At 38.1% G+C, this 24,304-nt stretch overlaps 1 protein-coding gene across 2 annotated transcripts in view; it reads right to left on the reverse strand.

Annotated features, from left to right (window-relative positions):
* LOC117326259 overlaps window positions 1-20,093 on the reverse strand; it is a 64,742-nt gene extending 44,649 nt beyond the window's left edge. For both annotated transcript variants that reach the window (XM_033882938.1, XM_033882939.1), the window contains exons 1-2: window positions 19,532-20,093; window positions 8,662-8,735 (exon numbers count right to left, since the gene is read on the reverse strand). In XM_033882938.1, coding sequence (XP_033738829.1) covers window positions 8,662-8,735; window positions 19,532-19,688 — 231 coding nt within the window. In that variant the 5' untranslated portion in view covers window positions 19,689-20,093. The remainder of the gene's footprint in view (window positions 1-8,661; window positions 8,736-19,531) is intronic.
* Between the last annotated feature and the right edge of the window lie 4,211 nt (window positions 20,094-24,304).

Genomic DNA, 24,304 nt, shown 5'->3' on the forward strand with positions numbered 1-24,304 from the left:
CAATTTACATGAAGACCTGTTCAACAAAGATTTCAAAACTAACTTACTATTGTTTGTTTTTTGTTTTATTATTTCATTTTTGTTTGTCTGATTGTTGTTGATGTTTTATTTCTATTTTTGGTAACAGGAAAAGAACATGTTAATAGTACAATATATACAAAACATTCAAATATGTCTGTCCAGAATTCGCGAAACGTGTTTGTTTGTTTGTTTGTTTGTTTGTTGGGTTTATCGCTCCGTAAATATCCTCTTGGGAAAAGATCTATAAACGCTTTGTTCACCATTTTGATTCATGAAATGACGGCTATTTTTAACGACACCCTATTGACATATCGTGTATACAAGGGCTAACTTATAAGGAATCTGTGATTTGGTCACTCCTTGATACATGTACTTGTATGGTCCTGGCTGCTGGTGTCTCCTTGACACCTGTCCTCATATGATTCTCCTTGACACCTGTCCTCACATGATTCTCCTTGACACCTGTTCTCACATGATTCTCCTTGACACCTGTCCTCATATGATTCTCCTTGACACCTGTCCTCATATGATTCTCCTTGACACCTGTCCTCACATGATTCTCCTTGACACCTGTCCTCACATGATTCTCCTTGACACCTGTTCTCACATGATTCTCCTTGACACCTGTCCTCACATGATTCTCCTTGACATCTGTCCTCACATGATTCTCCTTGACACCTGTCCTCACATGATTCTCCTTGACACCTGTCCTCACATGATTCTCCTTGACACCTGTCCTCACATGATTCTCCTTGACACCTGTCCTCATATGATTCTCCTTGACACCTGTCCTAATATAATCCTGACTGTTAATGTCTCCTTGACAGCTGTCCTCATATGGCCCTGGCTGATGGTGTCTCCCTAAACATCTGTCCTCTTGTGACTTTGGCTATTGGTATTTGTCTCCTTGACACCTGTCCTAATATAATCCTGGCTGTTGGTGTCTCCTTGACACCTGTCCTAATCTAATCCTGGCTGATGGTGTCTCCTTGACACCTGTCCTCCTATGACCCTGGTTTTGGTGTCTCCTTGACACCTGTCCTAATATAATCCTGGTTGTTGGTGTCTCCTTGACACCTGTCCTTCTATGACCCTGGTTGTTAGTGTCCCACTTGACACCTGTCCTCCTATGACCCTGGTTGTTGGTGTCCCACTTGACAACTGTCCTCCTAGGACCCTGGTTGTTAATGCCCCACTTGACACCTGTCCTCCTGTGAACCTGGTTGTTGGTGTCCCACTTGACACCTGTCCTCCTATGACCCTGGTTGTTAATGACCCACTTGACACCTGTCCTCCTGTGACCCTAGTTGTTGGTGTCCCACTTGACACCTGTCCTCCTATGACTCTGTTTGTTAATGTCCCACTTGACACCTGTCCCCATATGACCCTGGTTGTTAGGGCCCCACTTGACACCTGTCCTCCCGTGACCCTGGTTGTTGGTGTCCCACTTGACACCTGTCCTCCTATGACCCTGGTTGTTAATGAACCACTTGACACCTGTCCTCCTGTGACCCTAGTTGTTGGTGTCCCACTTGACACATGTCCTCCTATGACCCTGTTTGTTAATGTCCCACTTGACACCTGTCCTCCTGTGACCCTAGTTGTTGGTGTCCCACTTGACACATGTCCTCCTATGACCCTGTTTGTTAATGTCTCACTTGACACCTATCCTCTTATGACCGTGGTTGTTGATGTCCCACTTGACACCTGTCCTCCTATGACCCTGGTTGTTGATGTCCCACTTGTCACCTGTCCTCCTGTGACCCTAGTTGTTGGTGTCCCACTTGACACCTGTCCTCCTATGACCCTAGTTGTTGGTGTCCCACTTGACACCTGTCCTCCTATGACCCTGGTTGTTGATGTCCCACTTGTCACCTGTCCTCCTATGACCCTGTTTGTTAATGTCCCACTTGACACCTGTCCTCCTATGACCCTGGTTGTTGATGTCCCACTTGACACCTGTCCTCCTGTGACTCTGTTTGTTAATGTCCCACTTGTCACCTGTCCTCCTGTGACCCTAGTTGTTGGTGTCCCACTTGACACCTGTCCTCCTATGACCCTGGTTGTTGATGTCCCACTTGTCACCTGTCCTCCTATGACCCTGGTTGTTAATGTCCCACTTGACACCTGTCCTCCTATGACCCTGGTTGTTAGTGTCCCACTTGACACCTGTCCTCCTATGACCCTGGTTGTTGGTGTCCCACTAGACACCTGTCCTCCTATGACCGTGGTTGTTGATGTCCCACTTGACACCTGTCCTCCTATGACCCTGTTTTTTGGTGTCCCACTTGACACCTGTCCTCCTATGACCCTGGTTGTTGGTGTCCCACTTGACACCTGTCCTCATATGACCCTGGTTGTTGGTGTCCCACTTGACACCTGTCCTCCTAGGACCCTGGTTGTTGGTGTCCCACTTGACACCTGTCCTCCTATGACCCTGGTTGTTGGTGTCCCACTTGACACCTGTCCTCCTATGACCCTGGTTGTTGGTGTCCCACTTGACACCTGTCCTCCTATGGCCATGGCTTTTGCGAGGTCATTTAACCCGAAACAATCATCAAAACAACAACAAACGAACAACTCGATGAATTAAAATAAATACTATAAAAACAAGCATTTTATCTACAAAAACAAAACAAAAAAACGACATGTGGTTGATTGAATAAACAAGCACAAATTTTGAAATCGAAGAAAAATCGTTCTGCTTCGAAACACAATTCCTGTTATTTGTGTATTACCGCAGAAGGGCATAAAGTTGACGTTGATCAAATGTTTTTAAAAACTGTTGGAAGACATTTTGTATGTTGAATTTGAATAAACGACATTACATTTGGCTAAATGCCTGTATGTATAGCCGATACAGGTACATTACAAGTCGTGTTTTCAGTGCTCTGATATCAATGCGGGCCTTTGTTGACCGTAATGAAATAAAATCGATCACTTGTATCTCACAATAGATTCTACCTTGCCAACAACAGCATTTTTTCCCTGAGTACTGAGGCGGACTTTAAAGGGTCTGGCGATACCTGGGGGCATTTCCAGTAGTAGTTAACGTTCATCATTAGACTACGCATTAATGAATATTTCATTAAGATGAGCAATATGTATGGTAACCCAGTTATGATGTCGTTATCCCCAAGACTATAGAGTCATGTGTACCATGGATTGAGGTGAAGCGTGTACATCAAAACTGTATTTGGAATGCTGTCAGTCTATAAAATGGTTCATAAAATCCTAAATAAATGTCCAGACGTGGTCAGATCTCGTGGTACTCTGACCTATTGTAGAGTGCTACTGGTCTTCCGTGTTGACACAGATACAGTCGTTGTAACGAAATAAATGTCGGTATAAGGAGTCGGTGAAAGATTCAGACAACTTAATCACCATACGATAGAAATAATATGTTTTTGTTTGTTTTGTTTGTTTTTGTTTTGCTTTTTGTTTTGTTTTGTTTTTTTGGTTTGTTTTTGTTTTTTTTGTTTTTGATTTTTTTTTCCGTTTCTATATTTAATTTTGATTTTAACAATAATGGAACAGCACTTAAAACGTATCCTAATCTCATTTTGATTGCCAGGATGTACGCTTAGGGAGGGAACAAGATTATCACAAATTACGGCTATTTTTTTAGAATGACCAAAATTACGGGTTGTTGTGTTGAATAAAAATGTCTTCCGATTTTTGTGACGATGGACTACCGATTCCCGTTGCTGTACAGAATGTCAACCATTTCCGGTTGTTGTATAAAATGCCAACAATTTCCGGTTGTTGTAAAGAATTGTACCTGCTGCCCCCATTGCATGATCGTAAGAGGCGACTAAATTTGGGATCTTATCTTTCTCTTCTCTCTGAACAATTTTCTTCTTCCTAACGTCTCCCTCGACACTGCCTCACTTCTGGCCTTTAGTTAAGCGTTCGCCCCTGTGAGGAAGGCTTTGGATTCTGTCCCCTGGCCGAGACATACCAGAGTCTTTAAAAATGGTAGTTGCTACTCCTGCTTAGCGCTCAGCATATTTGGAGTGGGACGACTGGTTTGCCCGCTGTCAGTATAATGTGACCGGGTGGGGTGTGCTGCTGGGTGTCTTCGGCAGTATGCTTCAGTGAGGTAGCACTTTAAATCGGCCAAAGTTCCGGCCTATCACAAGGAGACTTAACACGAACATACCGCAGCCTCCCAAAACACACATACGCACTCACCACACACATGCATGTCGCACGCACGGGAGGCCGTCGTTAAATGACCTTAGCTGTTAATAGGACGTTAAACTAAATAAACCAAACAAAACCAATTGTTGTAAAGAATGACAACCACTTCCGGTTGTTGTATAGATTAACAAACATTTAAAGTTTTATTCAGAATGAAAACCATTTCCAGTTTTGCACAGTAAAGTCAATTTTCTGTTGTTTTTTTTTCTTTTTGATTTTTCTTGCAGAATGTCAACTATTTCTGGTTGTTTTATAATGACGAATAACTATTTTCGGTTGTCATACATTTTTTTCCGTTTCCTGTTGTTTTGGTGATGCTATATATATCCGGTTGTAAAGGTGGTGGACTTTCCCAACTGTCTGTTTGTTAAGCGATAACTGAAGATGTATTTGCATTGCAGTAGGCCGCTAGTTCTGGTTGTTATGGTGACGGAACCTATTTCCGGTAACTATTTATTAATGAAACTTACATTGTACTGTGCATGTTTATGTTAACGTTCTTACATGCAAATACCACAGTTATATTAAAACCTCCACAGATACGATGGGCGCTCGACTGAACATTGCATGAATATTAATGTTTTTATGGGCGTGGCGGAATGGGCACCTCACGCGGAATCGTAACGGAAGGATTCCTCGTGGTCTTGATCGAGGGAATAGAAATGTCCACATACCTTTGTACCTTATATCGAGGCCATTAAACAGGTGTCTGATGTTTCAGCACCATCCTGGAATATATTAGCTACCGAGAAGCTCTTATGATCGGAGATTGGATTTACCTACACCGAAGTTTCCGCTCGATTTAATCGAGGCTGGACATTAAAGGGGTTTGATAATGGCAGAGCTGAATTTGACATCCAATATATATATTTTCCTGTGTATAACAAATAATAAGAGAGAGTTTCAAAGAGGTGAACGGTTTCCTGGGATGTAGGTAATTTAGACGGATGTAGATATTATACATTAATGTACCTGGATGTTGTTACATTTTCGAATTACTCAGATGTGTAGTTTACATGGGTGTAGTCATACTACCCGGATGTAGTTATATTACCCGGATGTAGTTATATTACCCGGATGTAGTTATATTACCTGGATGCAGATGGTTAACCTGGATGTGTAGTTCGTACCGAATGAAGATACATTGTAGTTAATCCAGTTGTTGAGTTTACCCAGATGTAGATAGTTTACCAGATGTAAAATACAATGTAGTTTACCCAGATGTAGAGAGTTCACCGAGATGTAGATAGTTTACCGAGATGTATAGAGTTTACCCAGGTGTAGATAGTTTACACAGATGTAGATAGTTTACCAAGATGTAGATAGTATACCGAGATGTAGAGAGTTTACCATGATGTAAAATACAATGTAGTTTACACAGATGTAGATAGTTTACCAAGATGTAGATAGTTTACAGAGATGTAGATAGTATACCGAGATGTAGATAGTTTACAGAGATGTAGATAGTTTACACAGATGTAGATAGTATACCGAGATGTAGATAGTTTACAGAGATGTAGATAGTTTACCGAGATGTAGATAGTTTACCGAGATGTAGATAGTTTACACAGATGTAGATAGTATACCGAGATGTAGAGAGTTTACCGTGATGTAAAATACAATGTAGTTTACCCAGATGTAGATAGTTTACCGAGATGTAGATAGTTTACACAGATGTAGAGAGTTTACCGAGATGTAGAGTTTACCCAGATGTAGATAGTTTACCGAGATGTAGATAGTTTACCGAGATGAAGATAGTTTACCGAGATGTAGATAGTTTACCGAGATGTAGATAGTTTACCGAGATGTAGATAGTTTACCCAGGTGTAGATAGTTTACCCAGATGTAAATAGTTTACCGAGATGTAGATAGTTTACCGAGATGTAGAGAGTTTACCCAGGTGTAGATAGTTTACACAGATGTAGATAGTATACCGAGATGTAGATAGTTTACCCAGATGTAGATAGTTTACACAGATGTAGATAGTATACCGAGATGTAGAGAGTTTACACAGATGTAGATAGTTTACACAGATGTAGATAGTTTACAGAGATGTAGATAGTTTACACAGATGCAGAGAGTTTACCCAGATGTAGATAGTTTACCGAGATGTAAAGTTTACCCAGATGTAGATAGTTTACCGATATGTTGATAGTTTACCGAGATGTTGATAGTTTACCGAGATGTAGATAGTTTACCGAGATGTAGATAGTTTACACAGATGCAGAGAGTTTACCCAGATGTAGATAGTTTACCGAGATGTAAAGTTTACCAAGATGTAGATAGTTTACCCAGATGTAGATAGTTTACCGAGATGTAAAGTTTACCCAGATGTAGATAGTTTACCCAGATGAAGATTGTTTACCCAGATGTAGATAGTTTACCGAGATGTAAAGTTTACCCAGATGTAGATAGTTTACCCAGATGTAGATAGTTTACCGAGATGTAGATAGTTTACACAGATGCAGAGAGTTTACCCAGATGTAGATAGTTTACCGAGATGTAAAGTTTACCCAGATGTAGATAGCTAACCGAGATGTAGAGTTTACCGAGATGTAGATAGTTTACCGAGATGTAGATAGTTTACCGAGATGTAGATAGTTTACCCGAGATGTAGATAGTTTACCGAGATGTAGATAGTTTACACAGATGCAGAGAGTTTACCCAGATGTAGATAGTTTACCGAGATGTAAAGTTTACCCAAGATGTAGATAGTTTACCGAGATGTAGAGTTTACCCAGATGTAAATAGTTTACCGAGTTGTAGATAGTTTACCGAGATGTAGATAGTTTACCGAGATGAAGATAGTTTACCCAGATGTAGATAGTTTACCGAGATGTAAAGTTTACCCAGATGTAGATAGCTTACCGAGATGTAGAGTTTACCGAGATGTAGATAGTTTACCGAGATGTAGATAGTTTACCGAGATGTAGATAGTTTACCCGAGATGTAGAGAGTTTACCCAGATGTAGATAGTTTACCGAGATGTAGATAGTTTACACGAGATGAAGATAGTTTACCCGAGATGTAGATAGTTTACCCAGGTGTAGATAGTTTACAGAGATGTAGATAGTTTACCGAGATGTAGATAGTTTACCGAGATGTAGATAGTTTACCGAGATGTTGATAGTTTACCGAGATGTTGATAGTTTACCATGATGTAGATAGTTTACTCTGATATAGCTAGTTTATCAGATGTAGTTTACCCAGATATAGTTTACCAGATGTAGTTTACCCAGATATAGCTAGTTTACCAGATGTAGTTTACCCAGATATAGTTTACCAGATGTAGTTTACCCAGATATAGCTAGTTTACCAGATGTAGTTTACCCAGATATAGTTTACCAGATGTAGTTTACCCAGATATAGTTTACCAGATGTAGTTTACCCAGATATAGCTAGTTTACCAGATGTAGTTTACCCAGATATAGTTTACCAGATGTAGTTTACCCAGATATAGCTAGTTTACCAGATGTAGTTTACCCAGATATAGTTTACCAGATGTAGTTTACCCAGATATAGTTTACCAGATGTAGTTTACCCAGATATAGCTAGTTTACCAGATGTAGTTTACCCAGATATAGTTTACCAGATGTAGTTTACCCAGATATAGCTAGTTTACCAGATGTAGTTTACCCAGATATAGTTTACCAGATGTAGTTTACCCAGATATAGTTTACCAGATGTAGTTTACCCAGATATAGCTAGTTTACCAGATGTAGTTTACCCAGATATAGTTTACCAGATGTAGTTTACCCAGATATAGCTAGTTTACCAGATGTAGTTTACCCAGATATAGCTAGTTTACCAGATGTAGTTTACCCAGATATAGCTAGTTTACCAGATGTAGTTTACCCAGATGTATTCATATTTAGTATCGTTTTAGTTCCGAGTGCCGGCGTATCAATGAATTAAGAATATAATGATGATGATATGGCCAACAATCCTGATCGTCATATACTACATTAATAAATATTGTAACGAGTTTTGACAGATGCACATTGAGGGGTCATTTTGTACTAATAAATATATGAATAGCTTCCCTACGTAAACCTTATTAAGCCACGTTGAGGCGTAATAGACAATTTACCTGAACGTTCCACGGAGATTCAATTGTCGTTTTGTGTTTTACATATGTTGTCATAAAAAATGTCATAAATCTTACAATTTATTATGAAGATATGAAAGAGAAAATTTCTGCTTGATGGTCGAGAGCATGGCTCAACGGCCCGAATCTCATGTGCATGTTAACACGTGGGATGCAAAATCTGAATCAACGTGTTGTAGGTTCGGTCCCTGTTTCTTTTTTCTTGAGTGACATAGACGTGGCAACTGGACAGACGGTCTTTTGTTCAAGGGAGGTAATCTAGCGTGTTAACGAGTTTCCTCTGTAACTGACAATGGAAGAATGCAGAAGAGAGATCTGGGGTCGCTTACCTGGTGAGGATAGCCCAAGTGCCATGTGACGTTAATTTTCGTCCCTGCCTTGAAAGTTGTGAGGGCACCCAAACCTACAATAGATTAAAACATTTTTTTTTATTTGGTAGTAGTATAACGATGGTTTACATAAAATGGTACAGTGTATATCAGGGGCAATGTTTACCTGTAAAATGGCAATATAACAAGAGTTTATATGCCTGATTGTATTACAAAGTTCATAACTGCATACAAGTGAGAGATTACAAAGTTTAACTGTATACTGGTGGCGGTAAAACACATCTTATAACTGTATGACGGTGGCAGTATAACAAGGTGTTCACTGTATGACGGTGGCAGTATAACAATGTCTCACTGTATAATGGTGGCATTATAACAAGGTTTTACTATAATGGTGGCAGTATAACAAGGTGTCCATTGTATAATGGTGGCAGTATAACAAGGTTTCACTATAATGGTGGCAGTATAACAAGATATCAATTATAATGGTGGCAGTATAACAATGTCTCACTGTATAATGGTGGCAGTATAACAAGGTGTTCATTGTATGATGGTGGCATTATAACAAGGTTTTACTATAATAGTGAGAGTATAACAAGGGTTTTCTGTATAATGTTGGCAGTATAACAAGGTTTTACTATAATGGTGGCAGTATAACAAGGTGTTCATTGTATGATGGTGGCATTATAACAAGGTTTTACTATAATAGTGAGAGTATAACAAGGGTTTTCTGTATAGTGGTGGCAGTATAACAAGGTTTTACTATAATGGTGGCAGTATAACAAGGTTTCACTATAATGGTGGCAGTATAACAAGGTGTTCATTGTATGATGGTGGCAGTATAACAAGGTTTCACTATAATGGTGGCAGTATAACAAGGTGTCCATTGTATAATGGTGGCAGTATAACAAGGTTTCACTATAATGGTGGCAGTATAACAATGTCTCACTGTATAATGGTGGCAGTATAACAAGGTTTTACTATAATGGTGGCAGTATAACAATATTTCACTGTATAATAGTGAGAGTATAACAAGGGTTTTCTGTATAATGATGGCAATATTACAAGGTTTCACTATAATGGTGGCAGTATAACAAGGTTTCACTATAATGGTGACAGTATAACAAGGTTTCACTGTATAATGGTGGCAGTATAACAAGGTTTCACTATAATGGTGGCAGTATAACAAGGTTTCACTGTATAATAGTGGTAGTATAACAAGGTTTCACTATATAATGGTGGCAGTATAACAAGGTTTCACTATAATGGTGGCAGTATAACAAGGTTTCACTGTATAATGGTGGCAGTATAACAAGGTTTCATTGTATAATGGTGGCAGTATAACAAGGTTTCACTGTATAATGGTGGCAGTATAACAAGGTTTCACTGTATAATAGTGGTATTATAACAAGGTTTCACTATATAATGGTGGCAGTATAACAAGGTTTCACTATAATGGTGGCAGTATAACAAGGTGTTCATTGTATAATGGTGGCAGTATAACAAGGTTTCACTATAATGGTGGCAGTATTACAAGGTTTCACTATAATGGTGGCAGTATAACAAGATATTAATTATAATAGTGGTAGTATAACAAGGTTTCACTATATAATGGTGGCAGTATAACAAGGTTTTACTATAATGGTGGCAGTATAACAATATTTCACTGTATAATAGTGAGAGTATAACAAGGGTTTTCTGTATAATGATGGCAGTATTACAAGTTTTCACTGGATAATGGTGGCAGTATAACAAGGTTTTTGTTCTGTATAATGGTGGCAATTTAGTAGGTTTTCATAGTATAATGGTGGCAGTATAACAAGGTGTTCATTGTATGATGGTGGCAGTATAACAAGGTGTTCACTGTATAATGGTGGCAGTATAACAAGGTGTTCATTGTATAATGGTGGCAGTATAACAAGGTGTTCATTGTATAATGGGGGGCAGTATAACAAGGTGTTCGCTGTTTAATGGTGGCTGCATAAACCATGTTTATAATGGTGGTAGTTTAGCAGGTTTTAACTGTATAATGGTGGCAATATAATAAAATATTACTTATAATGGTGAAAGTATAACAATGTTTCACTGTATAATGGTGGCAGTATAGCAATGTTTTTTATTTTCTGTACAATGGTGGCAGTATATCAAGGTCATACTATACAAGTGCAATTAATGATTGCGAAAGCTCACCGGGGGCAGCAATCACACTATGCATTCATTTTTTATGTATGTATAAGCATGTAATTTTGAAATTGTACGTCACATAATATCGCTCCTAGACCTTAAATGGATGTATTAACTAAATAAGAAGGGCGTGGACTTACAAGCTTTCCAAAACTTATCCCCAAAATCTTTAAAGTGGGTTTTGGTGCCAAACAAATTAAGTCCACTAAATGGTAAAATGCGAAAAAATCAAAAAACAAAAAATTGCATGATTTTGCCATAACATCCCTCCTAGACCTCTAATGAATGTATATATAGAAGGGTGTGAGGTGTATACTTTTTGACTTACAAGCTTTCCAAAAACTTACCCCAAAAACTTTAAAGTGGATTTTGGTGCTAAAAAAGTTAAGTCCACAAAATGGTAAAATGCGAAAAAATCCAAAAAAATCTGCATGATTTTGCCATAGGTATAAACCAAATTAGAAGGGTGTGAGGTGCATACTTTTTTGCTGACAAGCTTTCTAAAAACTTACCCAAAAACATTTAAAATGGGGTGGGACTGACGCCGACGCCGACACTGACGCCGGGGGTACAGCATTAGCTCACGGTTACTCGTAATCAGTGAGCTAATAATGGTGGCGGTATAGCAATGTTTTTGTGTTAACCAATAGAATGGTGGTACTATACATGGTTCCGCTGAATAAAAGCGACAGGAAGAATAAAGTTTTACAATATACTGCTATATTTAATTACAAATTACTACAGAAAGATGAATGAATAATAGTCCATATTACGTACAAGTGTGACTCCTACAAACTTTTACACGTGTATTCTTTAATTAATTTAGCAATAGTGACGTAATAATAATATGTGGGTGTTTATAAATATGATACATACTGCTTGTGTCTGGTACAAAACTTCTGTAATATATTCCTATTTCACACTGAAATTACGATAAATTTTAACAGCATGCATTTCATCTCCACTGGCACGGAAATTTTTAATGATGTAAAAAATATGTATATACATTTAAATATAAATAGTAGTAAGCTTAACATGGTTTATAGATAATTCGTGATCGCCATGAATGATGATATGCAAAGTACGATACTTGTGACGATACTCTCAATAGCTTCAGTCTTTGTATCAGCGAGGCTCATAACATTCTGTAATATGGTACACTTTAATTTGTGTTTGCTGTTTCAATACATGTATATATTTAGCTGGTGTAAAAGTACTTTTTCAATTGCTTCTAAATTTGATAGAGATATCTCTTCTTGATTTAAACCCACAGGGGCTTGACATTATCCATCACTATTTCCAGGGACGTACATGTACATACACATACATGTATATCTGTTCCCGCTATTCCATAACATGGAAATTACTTGACTTGCAGTTTCCAATAGAAAAACATCACATAATTTAAGGAAAGCTCCTAAACAAGGCTTGCTCCTCAAATTCTGTAATGCTTTGCTTTAGAACCTTAAGTCAACGTTAAGTTAACCGTTGATGAAACCGGAGGCAGATACAACAATAAGCATGTACCTAATGACCTTGGGTTATAGCAACTTGTCAAGTCCCTGTGTTTGAGCCACTATGACCCGCGTTATACGCTCGACTTTACGTTCGTTTGTAGTGTCTAAATATAACGTTGTTTGCTGTATTAGTACATAATTATATAAGAAGCCTATATATTAATCACGCGTTTAGAAATTCTCTACGTAACTTGCCCGAGGGGACGGGACGACAACAATAGGGCCACATACTTATAATTATGTAGTGTCTGTATTGTCAACTGCTGATGAATCTGTCGACTTAACAGCGAGGTACGTAAATAACTAGAAAGTCTTATAGCTACATATGTAAGTCGTCAAGTGTATATTGAGAGGAAGTATCCTCTCTGTTAATTTCTGATTAAGGCAGCGCGTACTAGTGATATATGTATGCTGTACCTCTAACGTAGAAGAGTTCTAATTTGATGTTTTGCTTCCCTTTTTACGCTTTTTACTATTGCTGCTTTGTCTTGGGTTAAATTGACATATATAATTAGATATGTTCCAAATTAAATCAAAATTTAAAAACCGAAATTTCAATGCTCAAGACTAGACAATGTAAGCGGAACTTGCAAACATCACATTGCCGTGGCATAACATTTGGAAGACAGGAAAAAGCATTTAGACATATTCAATGTGTATGTCACTTCCCGAATAGTCGCTTTGATATATTTGATAATATTTTCTTTATTTAGTTTCAAAATTTGTCTAGTTGTTTAATTAAATTGATCCACATTCATTAAATTTCCAATCTAATTAAAATTAGACTTGTTATTTCCACTCCTCTATGATACTCTACGATACACTGCAATACATACATATTGTATTGCAGTGTATCGTAGAGTATCGTAGAGGAGTGGAAATTACAAGTCTAATTTTAATTAGATTGTTAGATGTCTATGTTTGTATATCAGTAAAGAGAGGGAAACAAAAGTTAATTGGAATGTACATTCTATACCTTTCGAAGAATACAGAAGAAAAATAGCGCGCTGGGTCCTCTACCTTATGTTGAATATTCATTTTGAAATCTTACACGACCAGAAATCTCAAACTTGGTAATATCTGCACTTTGCCCGTATCAAAAGTAGCTATTTCATTTGCACATAGAATTATTTCATTTGTTACAAAAATGTAATATGATTCAAAACGTGTACAGTGTGTGAAACTGATGATGGTTCTGTGTTTCGCTTTCGGTTTTCAGAATAGACAGGGTAAATATCTTTAAAAAAGATAAACGGCATAGTTTTAATGCTGCTGGTTATAATGTAAAACTGCTGGTGAAATGAATTAACGAATTACTGCGTTTCAGCACGGATAACAAAATTATATCAGTTAAAGTCATTTTTGGTGATAATAAGACTACATTTGAATCAGGAATATAATTTGATTAATGTGTCATATGAAAAGATACACCCACTTATTCAGCTTGCATTCAAATTACTTTGTTTCGTTTTTAACTGCATATCTGCATTTTGCATTTACCGCTACATTGACCAATCACATACTTCATCTTGACCAGTAACGCCACCTGTCGCGTCATATCCGGGGCCAAAAGAATATTATACGGCTATGTCGGAAAACACCGGGACCAAATATCAAAACCGGTAAAGACAGGTAACCGGATTAGACAGAGGTCCGTTTAGACAGGTAATCCGACATTTATTGTTTGTGTATCTCTGTTTGAACAGTGTAAGTGATATCAATTTATTGAGCGACTGTCCTCTGGTGTCATGTTTAGTTTAGACATGTATACAGATGTTTTATCTCTGGTGTTATTTCGTTACCTTGACAACCGTATATGATTTCAACACCAAACCATTTCTGTTATCTATACTGTACATAAACAGGGACCTGACACGATTCCTAGTAAAATATCCACGTATATATGTTAATTATGAACCGCGGGTTTTGAATCTGCGTCAAGTCCCTATGTAGACATATAATCAATGTCAGTTTCATTATATCAGTTCGACTGGCCACTGGTGTCATGTTTATTTTAGACATGTTTACAGATGTTTTATCTCTGGTGTTATTTCGTAACCTTCACAACAAGAACCGTACAGTGTGAACCCAACATCAAACTATACGTATCATCTATACACACACAAGGAATTCCGACGCGAATTACCAGTCCAAGATCCTTGACCGTTGATATTATATATGCCGGAGTTCGTAATATGTACCAAGTCCCTGTGTAGATATTCTTGATATCAGTTTCGTGCGTGCAATGAATTATATTATATCTCCGTGGCTGAATATCGAACCAGTATCGGGTGGTCGAGTTGCACAGTGGTGACACACTTGCATTTCACCTTGGCAGTCAGGGTTCGACCCCCCACCCCCCAGTTGGACGTGAACAGGTAGGGGGTCACCTGCCCGACCACGTTTCCCCGGGGTACTCCAGTTTCCTCCCACAATAAGACCCCACGCGCGCGCTTCCATCCTGGCCAACAAGAGTGATTCATATCAGATGACATAAGTTGTTACGCAATTGTTGTAAAATAAATAAAGTTTATATTTATGGGATCGATTTTGCGGCTGGTTTTGATTCCTTTTCAAATTACCTTTTATTATCGTGTCCGGATCAGTAGACGAATAAACTCATAGATTTTCCCTATCATAAAATATAACCAGTTATTTGGAGTGAAAAACAAATACTTTTATATTGAGGATTAAAAAGAAATATCAAAATTTTCACATATCCGTGGATGAAGGCGGAAATTACATGTACGTACAGCCTTTTTGAGGTCATTGACTTTGTAAAGCAATTCATAAAGACGTATAGCATTTCACACTAATGACTTGTGAATACATGTTATTTCCGGCAACGGTACCGGTTGGTCCTATCCGACAGGGGAGATAATCGGAAAGAAAAACATCACTTTATGACTGCCAACTATACTAGTCAAGTGTTCTCAATTCGATAATCTCCTTTTCAGTCATACTTGTGTACATTTTCTGATTTAAAGCGACTTTTCGACTTATATGTTAAATTCGAATCGTGACGTTCATTGTATAGGTGGATTAAATAGCGTGATATAAAATGTTGTACTGTCATGCCTACATGATTCTTATTATCAAACGTGAAACACATTAAACGATTCTGAACTTAACTTTTAACCCACATAGTCGCTCAACCATTAAGGATAAATGATACGCGTATACTATGTACATGTACGGCTTGCCCGAGTTTCCTCTGGCCCTAACATCTACACCAAACATGTTGTCAGGGCTAGAGGAAACTCGGGCTAAGGTACGGCTATCTTTAAGATTTACTTACTTTCTGAGCGCTTCTGGGAGTAGACAGGGTGCCCTCACTACCTAAAGACGGTTTTAACCGTGTATATTTCTTAGTGTCGATACGACCGTCTTTATTCGATATGGGTATCTCCAATTATAAACTGTTTATATTAGGGTGGGGATGGATTGGTGGTGTAGGGGAGAGTAAAAAGCCCCAGATTGACAGACACGTAACAAAAAGGGAACTGACATGCGTGGAAATCTCTTGTAATTCGATCCCGAACCTCTCCTATCGGACATCTCTATACACTGACATTCCAACAGTTTTTGATTTGGTTTATATTGTTTAACGTCCAATTAACAGCCAGTGTCATTTAAGGACGTGCCAGGTTTTGGAGGTGGAGGAAAGCCGGAGTACCCGGAGAAAAACCACCGGCCTACGGTCAGTACCTGGAAACTACCCCACGTAGGTTTCGAACTCGCAACCCTGAAGTGGAGGGCTAGTGATAAAGTGTCGGGACACCTTAACCACTCGATCACCGTAGCCCCTTCCAACAGGATTTGCCCTCTGACCGAGTAATACATGTAATGCACTACAATCTTTATGTACCGTCATCTCGATTTGCCGGTTAATGCTGTCTGTAAGATTATATTCCGTTCAAGTTTTTAAAAAATCTTGTTATCTAATGCAATCATATAGCCCTCTCCCACACCGACCAAAGCTGTTGATACACAGGGGCTTGATAATATGTATCCAATATATGACTGATCGTATTTGGACGAGTCCCTGTGTGGTTCAAATACTGTGACAATTTTCAGGACCAAGCGTAAATGACATTTCAGTGATATGACACTACAAATGCCCAATATGTATCGTCCTTAACTGTGCTGGGTAAGATGATAATTAAAATATTTCCCTACCTTAAGAGAGTGATGGGAAAATCTAAAACCTGATGGGGGGATTCTCTTGGTTGTCTAATCAGAGGCTCTGCCGAGGGTAAGACAATCATACAGCGATTGTTGAAAGTTTCTATGTCAGGTCCTCAAGGAAGAGGATCAATATGTAATGCAACACAATGTTCACGTGATGTGACGTCATTGCATTATTTTTGTGACGTCACTACGTTATTGCCGAGAAGTCACTATATTTTTGTCGTAACGTCATAATTTCATTGTCGCCAGGGAGAAAGAACGTTGAAAATGCGTCACCGACCCCGTGACTTTTAAAAATCGTGATGAGGATTTTATAACAGTGAGAGTCAACTTTCGGCAATAATTTGTCGATATATAAAGGTTGAAATCCCTCTTTGTAAACGGAAGTCCTGACGCGCATGTGCGTTATATAACCGGTAATCCATTTAAGTCATATTAAATTACACCGTTAGAAGTTATCGGTTATCAAGGACAGATACCTTGTATACTCCGGAATCGTAAGCTCAAGTTTTAAAACCGATATTGGATATTCTCCAATCTATCGTGTTGCCATTCAGTGTGAAATGGTAGATTAGTTGTGGTGTTGTTCCATTTTTTATCTATTTAGAATTTATCTATTTATTTATTTATTTATTTATTTATCTATTTATTTCATTTTGAAGTGGATCTGGATTACTTATTTTGACTCCATTAATGGTAGATTAGTTGTTGTGTTGTAGCATTTTTTTATTTATTTAAAATTTATTTATTTATTTATTTATCTATTTATTTACTTATTTATTTATTTATCTATTTTATTTTGAAGAAGATCTGGATTACTTATTTTGACTACATTATATACTGAAGCTTGTTTGATATAAGTATCAGTAATGTCCATAGAACTGTACATTATGTTTTCGTCTTAAATAACACATTTTTACACAGCCTATGTTCGAAGTCCGATAATTGTGTTCCATAGATATGTACTACACCGAGGACAGAACCCTTGGGATTTGAAGATGTATTGTACATCGACACACTTCAAGGTCGTAGGAACTCTACATATGGAATCTCTGTCCAGAAACATATTATTACTTTTATTTGGCCTAATGGGATGCCGTAATCGACTGTCCCTCTTACGTAACGTTATAAACAAATATATTATTTGTTGGGTTAAAGCTGTATGTCACCTACGACAAGTTGACAGATTACATGGCTGGACGAGAGTGGACATTCGGGTCGCGCTTTCGGCAATTATGCTGTATATACATAAAGGATTTATAATCAAATGCTAATAATGACGTCATAATTGAGATGGTAGCTTGTTTGCAAATCTGAGGGAGGAGTTGATACTATGGACAATTTTGCCACCTAATTTCAATGGTTAGATAACCAAGCCATTTCTCTATGAAAACTGTTTCAACATTTATATACACACATTCATGTGTAAATGCTCTTTAAACTAGATCAAGAAATCTAAATGCTATAATGCCACTGTTGATGTAAATTAGCATACACCTTTAATGTTAACTTATCAATATAATTAAATTAAGGTAGCATACACCCTTAATGTAATACCACTTTGTCTATAATGTTACAATTAATTGTAACTTATATAAAAGTTAGATTTTTTATTTCGCATTCACATACGACATTGCGACCGACCTGTAGATTTCAAATGGTGTCGTGCAATTAATTTACTCCATAATGAATTTCACAAGTATACACCTCCATCAGCTCCTTCCAGGGACGGTAGAATGTATATTTAGAAGGATTCTAAGGGGAGAAGAGTGATCTGGACGATGGGGGTGGGGTTGGGTGGAGTAGGAAGGTAATGTGAGAATTCGAGAGAGGGGGCCAGGGAGACTGGGCGAGGAGACAAGCAACAAATGAAAGCAAAATGTGGTGAAAGTTGGAGGTTGGGAAGGCAGGATGTTTGGAAAGTGGGAGGTATGGAAAGTTGGGAAAGTGGGAGGTCGGGAAAGTGGGAGGTTTGGAAAGTGGAAGGTTGGGAAAGTGGGAGGTCGGGAAAATGGGAGGTCAGGAAAATGGGAGGTTTTGAAGGTAGGAGGTTTGGAAAGTAGAAGGTTTGGAAAGTGGGAGGTTGGGAAAGTGGGAGGCTTGCAAAGTGGAAGGTCGGGAAAATGGGAGGTCGGGAAAGTGGGAGGTTGGGAAAGTGGGAGGCTTGCAAAGTGGGAGGTCGGGAAAATGGGAGGTCGGGAAAGTGGGAGGTTGGGAAAGTGGGAGGTCGGGAAAATGGGAGGTCGGGAAAATGGGAGGTCGGGAAAGTGTAAGTTTTGAAGGTAGGAGGTTTGGAAAGTAGAAGGTTTGGAAGGTGGGAGGTCGGGAAAGTGGGAGGTTTGGAAAGTGGGAGGTCGGGAAAGTGGAAGGTTGGGAAAATGGGAGGTCAGGAAAATGGGAGGTTTGGAAAGTTGGAGGCTGGGATCGGGAAAGTGGGAGGTTTGGAAAGTGGAAGGTTTGGAAGGTAGGAGGTATGGGATGTGGAAGGTGGGGAAAGTGGAAAGTGGGAAGTCGGGAAGGGGGGGGGGGGGGGGGGGGGGCAAGCGGGAGGCTAGGAAAGTGGGAGGTCGGGAAAGTGGGAGGTCAGGAAAGTTTAAGAGGCCTGAAGGAATCAGATGGAAAGGGAAGGAAGGAAAGACAGAATACAGAGTTGGACAGACACAAGGATACGGGAGGGGAGTGAAATACCTGTGTGTTTTTGATAACGATATACAGTAGTATAGTAAGTTTCGATAGCTGGTTTAAACTATGGATAAACGTCGAGGGTTTACAATATATCTTTATATATAATATCAGATATTTTTTTCATTACAAGCAAACAACCAGTGTAGGAAACTTAACATAAATAGCACATACCTATAACAATGCGTTTACATGTACTTACAAATAAGCCGACATACAACTATCGATCCATCAAACCCGCCTTTGTACTGACACAGTTATACGATATATTCAAAATAATACGACAGCATACAAACCTTTCGGCATTCCACAGGGCCCTGGTGTACGGAGATTATCCAGAAAGTCCAGGGCATATTTCCTAGCAGGTGGAAAAGTCAGGGACACATGGGCATTTCCAGGGAGAAAAAACATCGTCAAAAATAGACAAGTCACCAGGATTAAAAATCCTGCCATTCTTATATATTGTAGTGTCAAAAACACACGGTAGTATCCTCGAATCTGCGTACAGTGACGGATTAAATATCCAATGTGTCACTGGTAGGGCCAACGTAATGTGTCTAAATGGAAACAGGTATCGATATGTTACAATGTATCCAAGTACTACAGGAGGCAGCGAGTTCCGCACACCTCTCTCACGCGGACAGGTAAACACAGCGTGCAATGCCTGGAGATTCCTCTCAATCGATTCCACATAAAGTCATCGGAGCATGGAATGTTGAGCGGCTCAGCCGGTTATAACGTCATAACTGATTGGACCTCCTTAAATCATATACCTTATACACTTATGTGATATACAATGTATATTGAGGTCACAGATCACGCGCTCAATAGATATTCTACTAGTTCGAATTCGCTCCAAGTGCGACCCCGCCCATATTGGTAATTCAAAAAAATATCATCCGGGTAACGATTTAGTCGACTTAGTCAGTAATACGGGTAGCAAGTAGGAGGTCTTAAAGTATCTATTTATAAACGCTGATTATATGCGTTCTATTATCATGAACCAGATACCTTCCGTATATATATACAACAATTTAAGGTACTTGTAAAACGTGACCAGCTATAATTCGGCCGGCCGGAGATGTTGCCTTCGATGGGAGGGTCGGGCCGGTCGGTTATGTTGCCCTCGATGGGAGGGTCGGGCCGGTTGGGATATCTGGCAGAATTTTTTCGTATTTCGGCGAATTTCACCCATTCGCAAGCATTCTTGATATTCTTTATTTTGTAGTACTACAAACTACTACCTATATTACATTATATTGTAAATGTAGATATGTATTACAAAGACAACAATCAGAGCGCCTGTGTTAGATTGTTGTTATTTTACTAGCTATATAGTTGACCACCTTCATGAATCCGTCCAGTCCCTGCGTCCTTTTTACACTTAAACTGTAATGACCTAAACTTCCCTTGTTCTAAAATCACGAACTTAGCGCCCCGCCCGTGAAAGTCGAAAAGTTAAAATTCAGAACATCACGTGATTTTACAGACTACCGCACACGTTAGTATTCACCAAACGACTATGTAATGACTATTATATATAGGTCTTTTAAGAAATGTCGATAATTTACAGGGAAATATATAATGCTCGTCACACATGTATTGTTAGAAATAATGAACCGTCGACTACCCTCTTTCAGACCCGACAGTAGGACGAACATCATACACTACATAAAGAGAACTACGCGAAACGTGTAGAATTTGTCTTAGACCAACATTTAGATAAAATAGATAGCATTTGTTTAGTTGATTTATGTACATGTATATTGTGTTTGAGCCAATGTCCTGTCCACTGCGATCATTGGCGGATTTAGGGGTGGGGGGCGTACCCCCCCCCCCCCCCCCCCCCCCGTAAAATTATATGAATCTATCGAGACTCACTAGAATGCAGCAATTTTAAAACCTCGATGGAAACCTCGATGGATCCAATGGTAGTTATACAGAGAATATATGTTTTACAAGCATGACGTAATATCTGGCAAACCATTCAACTTCCTTTTTATTTCATATTTGAAAACAAAAGAAGAAAAATAATCAGTATATCATAATCTGTAACGCCGCATCCTTATGAGTTTCCGCTAGCGATAGACAACATGATGAAGTCATTTTTTTCATGTCACATTGCTGTTCTATAAACATGATAGGCCTATATTACTTTCGCATGATGTCATAAATTCATGACGTCATGATAATTTATTGTGTAGTAGTGATGCGTTTTTCGTGAAAACTCGCATTTAAATTACATTATACATACTGTATGTATGTTTTTAGAGTAATATCACATCAAAAAGTCTTTCATTTGCGTTTATGTTATACAAAAGTGTACTCAATTTATTAAAAAGGACATTCTTATTTCATACGAAAACTAATTAACTCGGTCAAAACATATGACATCACATTGATACTACTCAGGACACATCACGAGCGAACAGGTTCCATACCCAGTATTTTATTTTCAGTAATGTTAAAATTTCATACTTTAAAGTTTGTCATTAAATCTACAGTAAACTCGGTTAACTAATTAATTTATGTTTTACCTTAAGTTAATTGATTGATTGAGGTTTTGTTATTTATTTCCAACACTATCTAAATCTTTCTCTCTCGCATTAAGAGTACATCAAGTACAAAAGTCACGTGACCGCGATCGTGACTTGAAGGCGTCTTATCGTCAGTCGGATGTTCTGCATTGCTAATTAATTTCAATAACACATTTTTTCATTTAATGACGTTTTATGAAGCCGAGTCCGTTTCATCAATTTCTACCACTCAAACTGAAGTTGATATAAAATACTCGACGATGATATCTCAATGTTGTTTCTATAAATGACTTACGTTTTATTTATCTTAGTGCAGCTACTTTATAACTCCCGTGCTTCTAACTCAAATTCGATAGTAAGACAGCAAACTATGAAGAAAATGGATGGGACCATGGCCTTATTTAAATTTTGAACTTGACCATCCCACAGTCGTCTGCGTTTCGTTAGTATTTATATATAAAAAATAGCCCCTACTAAATAAAAAATATAGTATACACAATGTAAGTATTGGCTAATATTTTGGAGTACACCATTAACATTCGTATGGATTGATATTTTAAAAGGACTATTACCTTAGATTTCAACCTCAGGAATTGTAGAATTCGGCCTATGAATAATCAGATATATCAATAATTAAGCGATACAAGCGCCAACACCGTCAACTTTGTTGTTTTTATACGTTTTTTTAAGGTCGGAATATTGTTTATCTTGAGTGTTGTTTGTAAACAAGAGCACGCTCGCCTTATTACTATTTATTATTATTTAATGTTGAAATTTGACGAGTCATTGATAAATGAAAACATATTGGTCATTATTATTCTCTCTCTATGGTCATGCAGTTTCCTGACAAATGACACACATATTTATCTTTATGGCGAACCATTAAAAGGGTCAAAGGGAAACAGGACCATATATTTCGGAAGGGCTCTTGTTTCATCGACGTCATCCATTTGAAAATCAAGGTCGAATGCATGGCATACCACGCTTTCTAAAAGAGAACAAGGGTAATGGCTACGGAGCCACTAGATATATCAACGAACATCGTCACGTCCGTGGTGTCCGCGATTTTTCTAGCTACAATATCTCCGATCGACATTGTCGATTAAACTTATTTTTGCGCTTTTCATGTTTAAGGAAATTATGTGCGATTTTTCATAGCACGTTATTCCATTATATGTTGAAATTTACACGTGCAAAACATAATACAGAGTCAACACCCATAGGTCAAAATTTAGCACAGCGTCAACACTCAAAATATACCACAGCGTCAACACCCAGAGGTCAATATATATTACACAGTCAACATTCAGTCGACAAAATATACCACACTGTCAACACCCATAGGTCAAAATATACCATAGCGTCAACACCCAGAGGTCAATATATACCACAGCGTCAACACCCAGAGGTCAAGATATACCACAGCGCCAGCACCTAGAGGTCAAAATATACCACAGCGCCAACACCCAGAGGTCAATATATACCACAGCGTCAACACCCAGAGGTCAAAATATACCACAGCGTCAACACCTAGAGGTCAAAATATACCACGATTTACAAGATTTACAAGATTTTATTGGTTCACTCATGACATATATACATATGTAACAAGAGGTCATAAAGGGGAAAAAGAGAACTATTGGATGGACAAAGTAATCAATAGACAAATCAAGATAAATCATACAAATCATGAATTATTCTAATGTTCTTTACATACTTAAAAGCTTAATTACTCTTTGGATAAAACGACTTACTTTACTTAACAAACCTGAATTACATATAGAGAACATTCCTTTCATTTTGTCACAATTAGGATTAATATAATAATATTTTGGTATATAAATTGCTCGTAGTGCTACAACAGAATCATTTTTACAGACATATAGATAGTGGTACTCATCACCAACACAGTTTGTACAGAGAGGACATAACCTTTCCTCGCGAGGAACGTTATTCCATCTCCCTGTCTCTATAGGAAATTTTAAATTAGAAGTTCTAAATTTACACAAATATCTTCGGTCGTTATGATTCAATTTCAATAGGTATGGTTCAAAATTAAACTGAGATTTATACAAAGAATATACTTGTCCTCGCGAGGAGCTATCAATTTCATTAAACCATTTTTGAACAAATTGATCTTGAAGTCTTTGTTTAATGATTATTTTAAGATATTCTCTATTACTTGTACAAGAATGTTGAAGTAACCATATATCATTAAAACCAGTATTGTTCAATATGTCTCGTATATATAATAACCATCTAGAACTAAATACTGAATCCTGATGTAACTTGTACATTAATTTATACATTGTAGTAGATCATTTCATTTCGCCTGTTATGAGTTTATGCCAAAACATAATCATTCTTGTTTTTATTTCAATTTCTAAAGGGTACCTACCCAATTCACCATATACCATATAATTTGGCGTACTTGTGCGAACATTTAAAATCCTTTTACAAAACTGTAAGTGTATTTTTTCAATAATCTTAGTATTTTCGTAGCCCCAGATTTCACATGCATATAACAAAATT

Source organism: Pecten maximus, chromosome 4 (genome assembly GCF_902652985.1).
Source record: "Pecten maximus chromosome 4, xPecMax1.1, whole genome shotgun sequence".
In the NCBI taxonomy this organism is placed as follows: domain Eukaryota; kingdom Metazoa; phylum Mollusca; class Bivalvia; order Pectinida; family Pectinidae; genus Pecten; species Pecten maximus.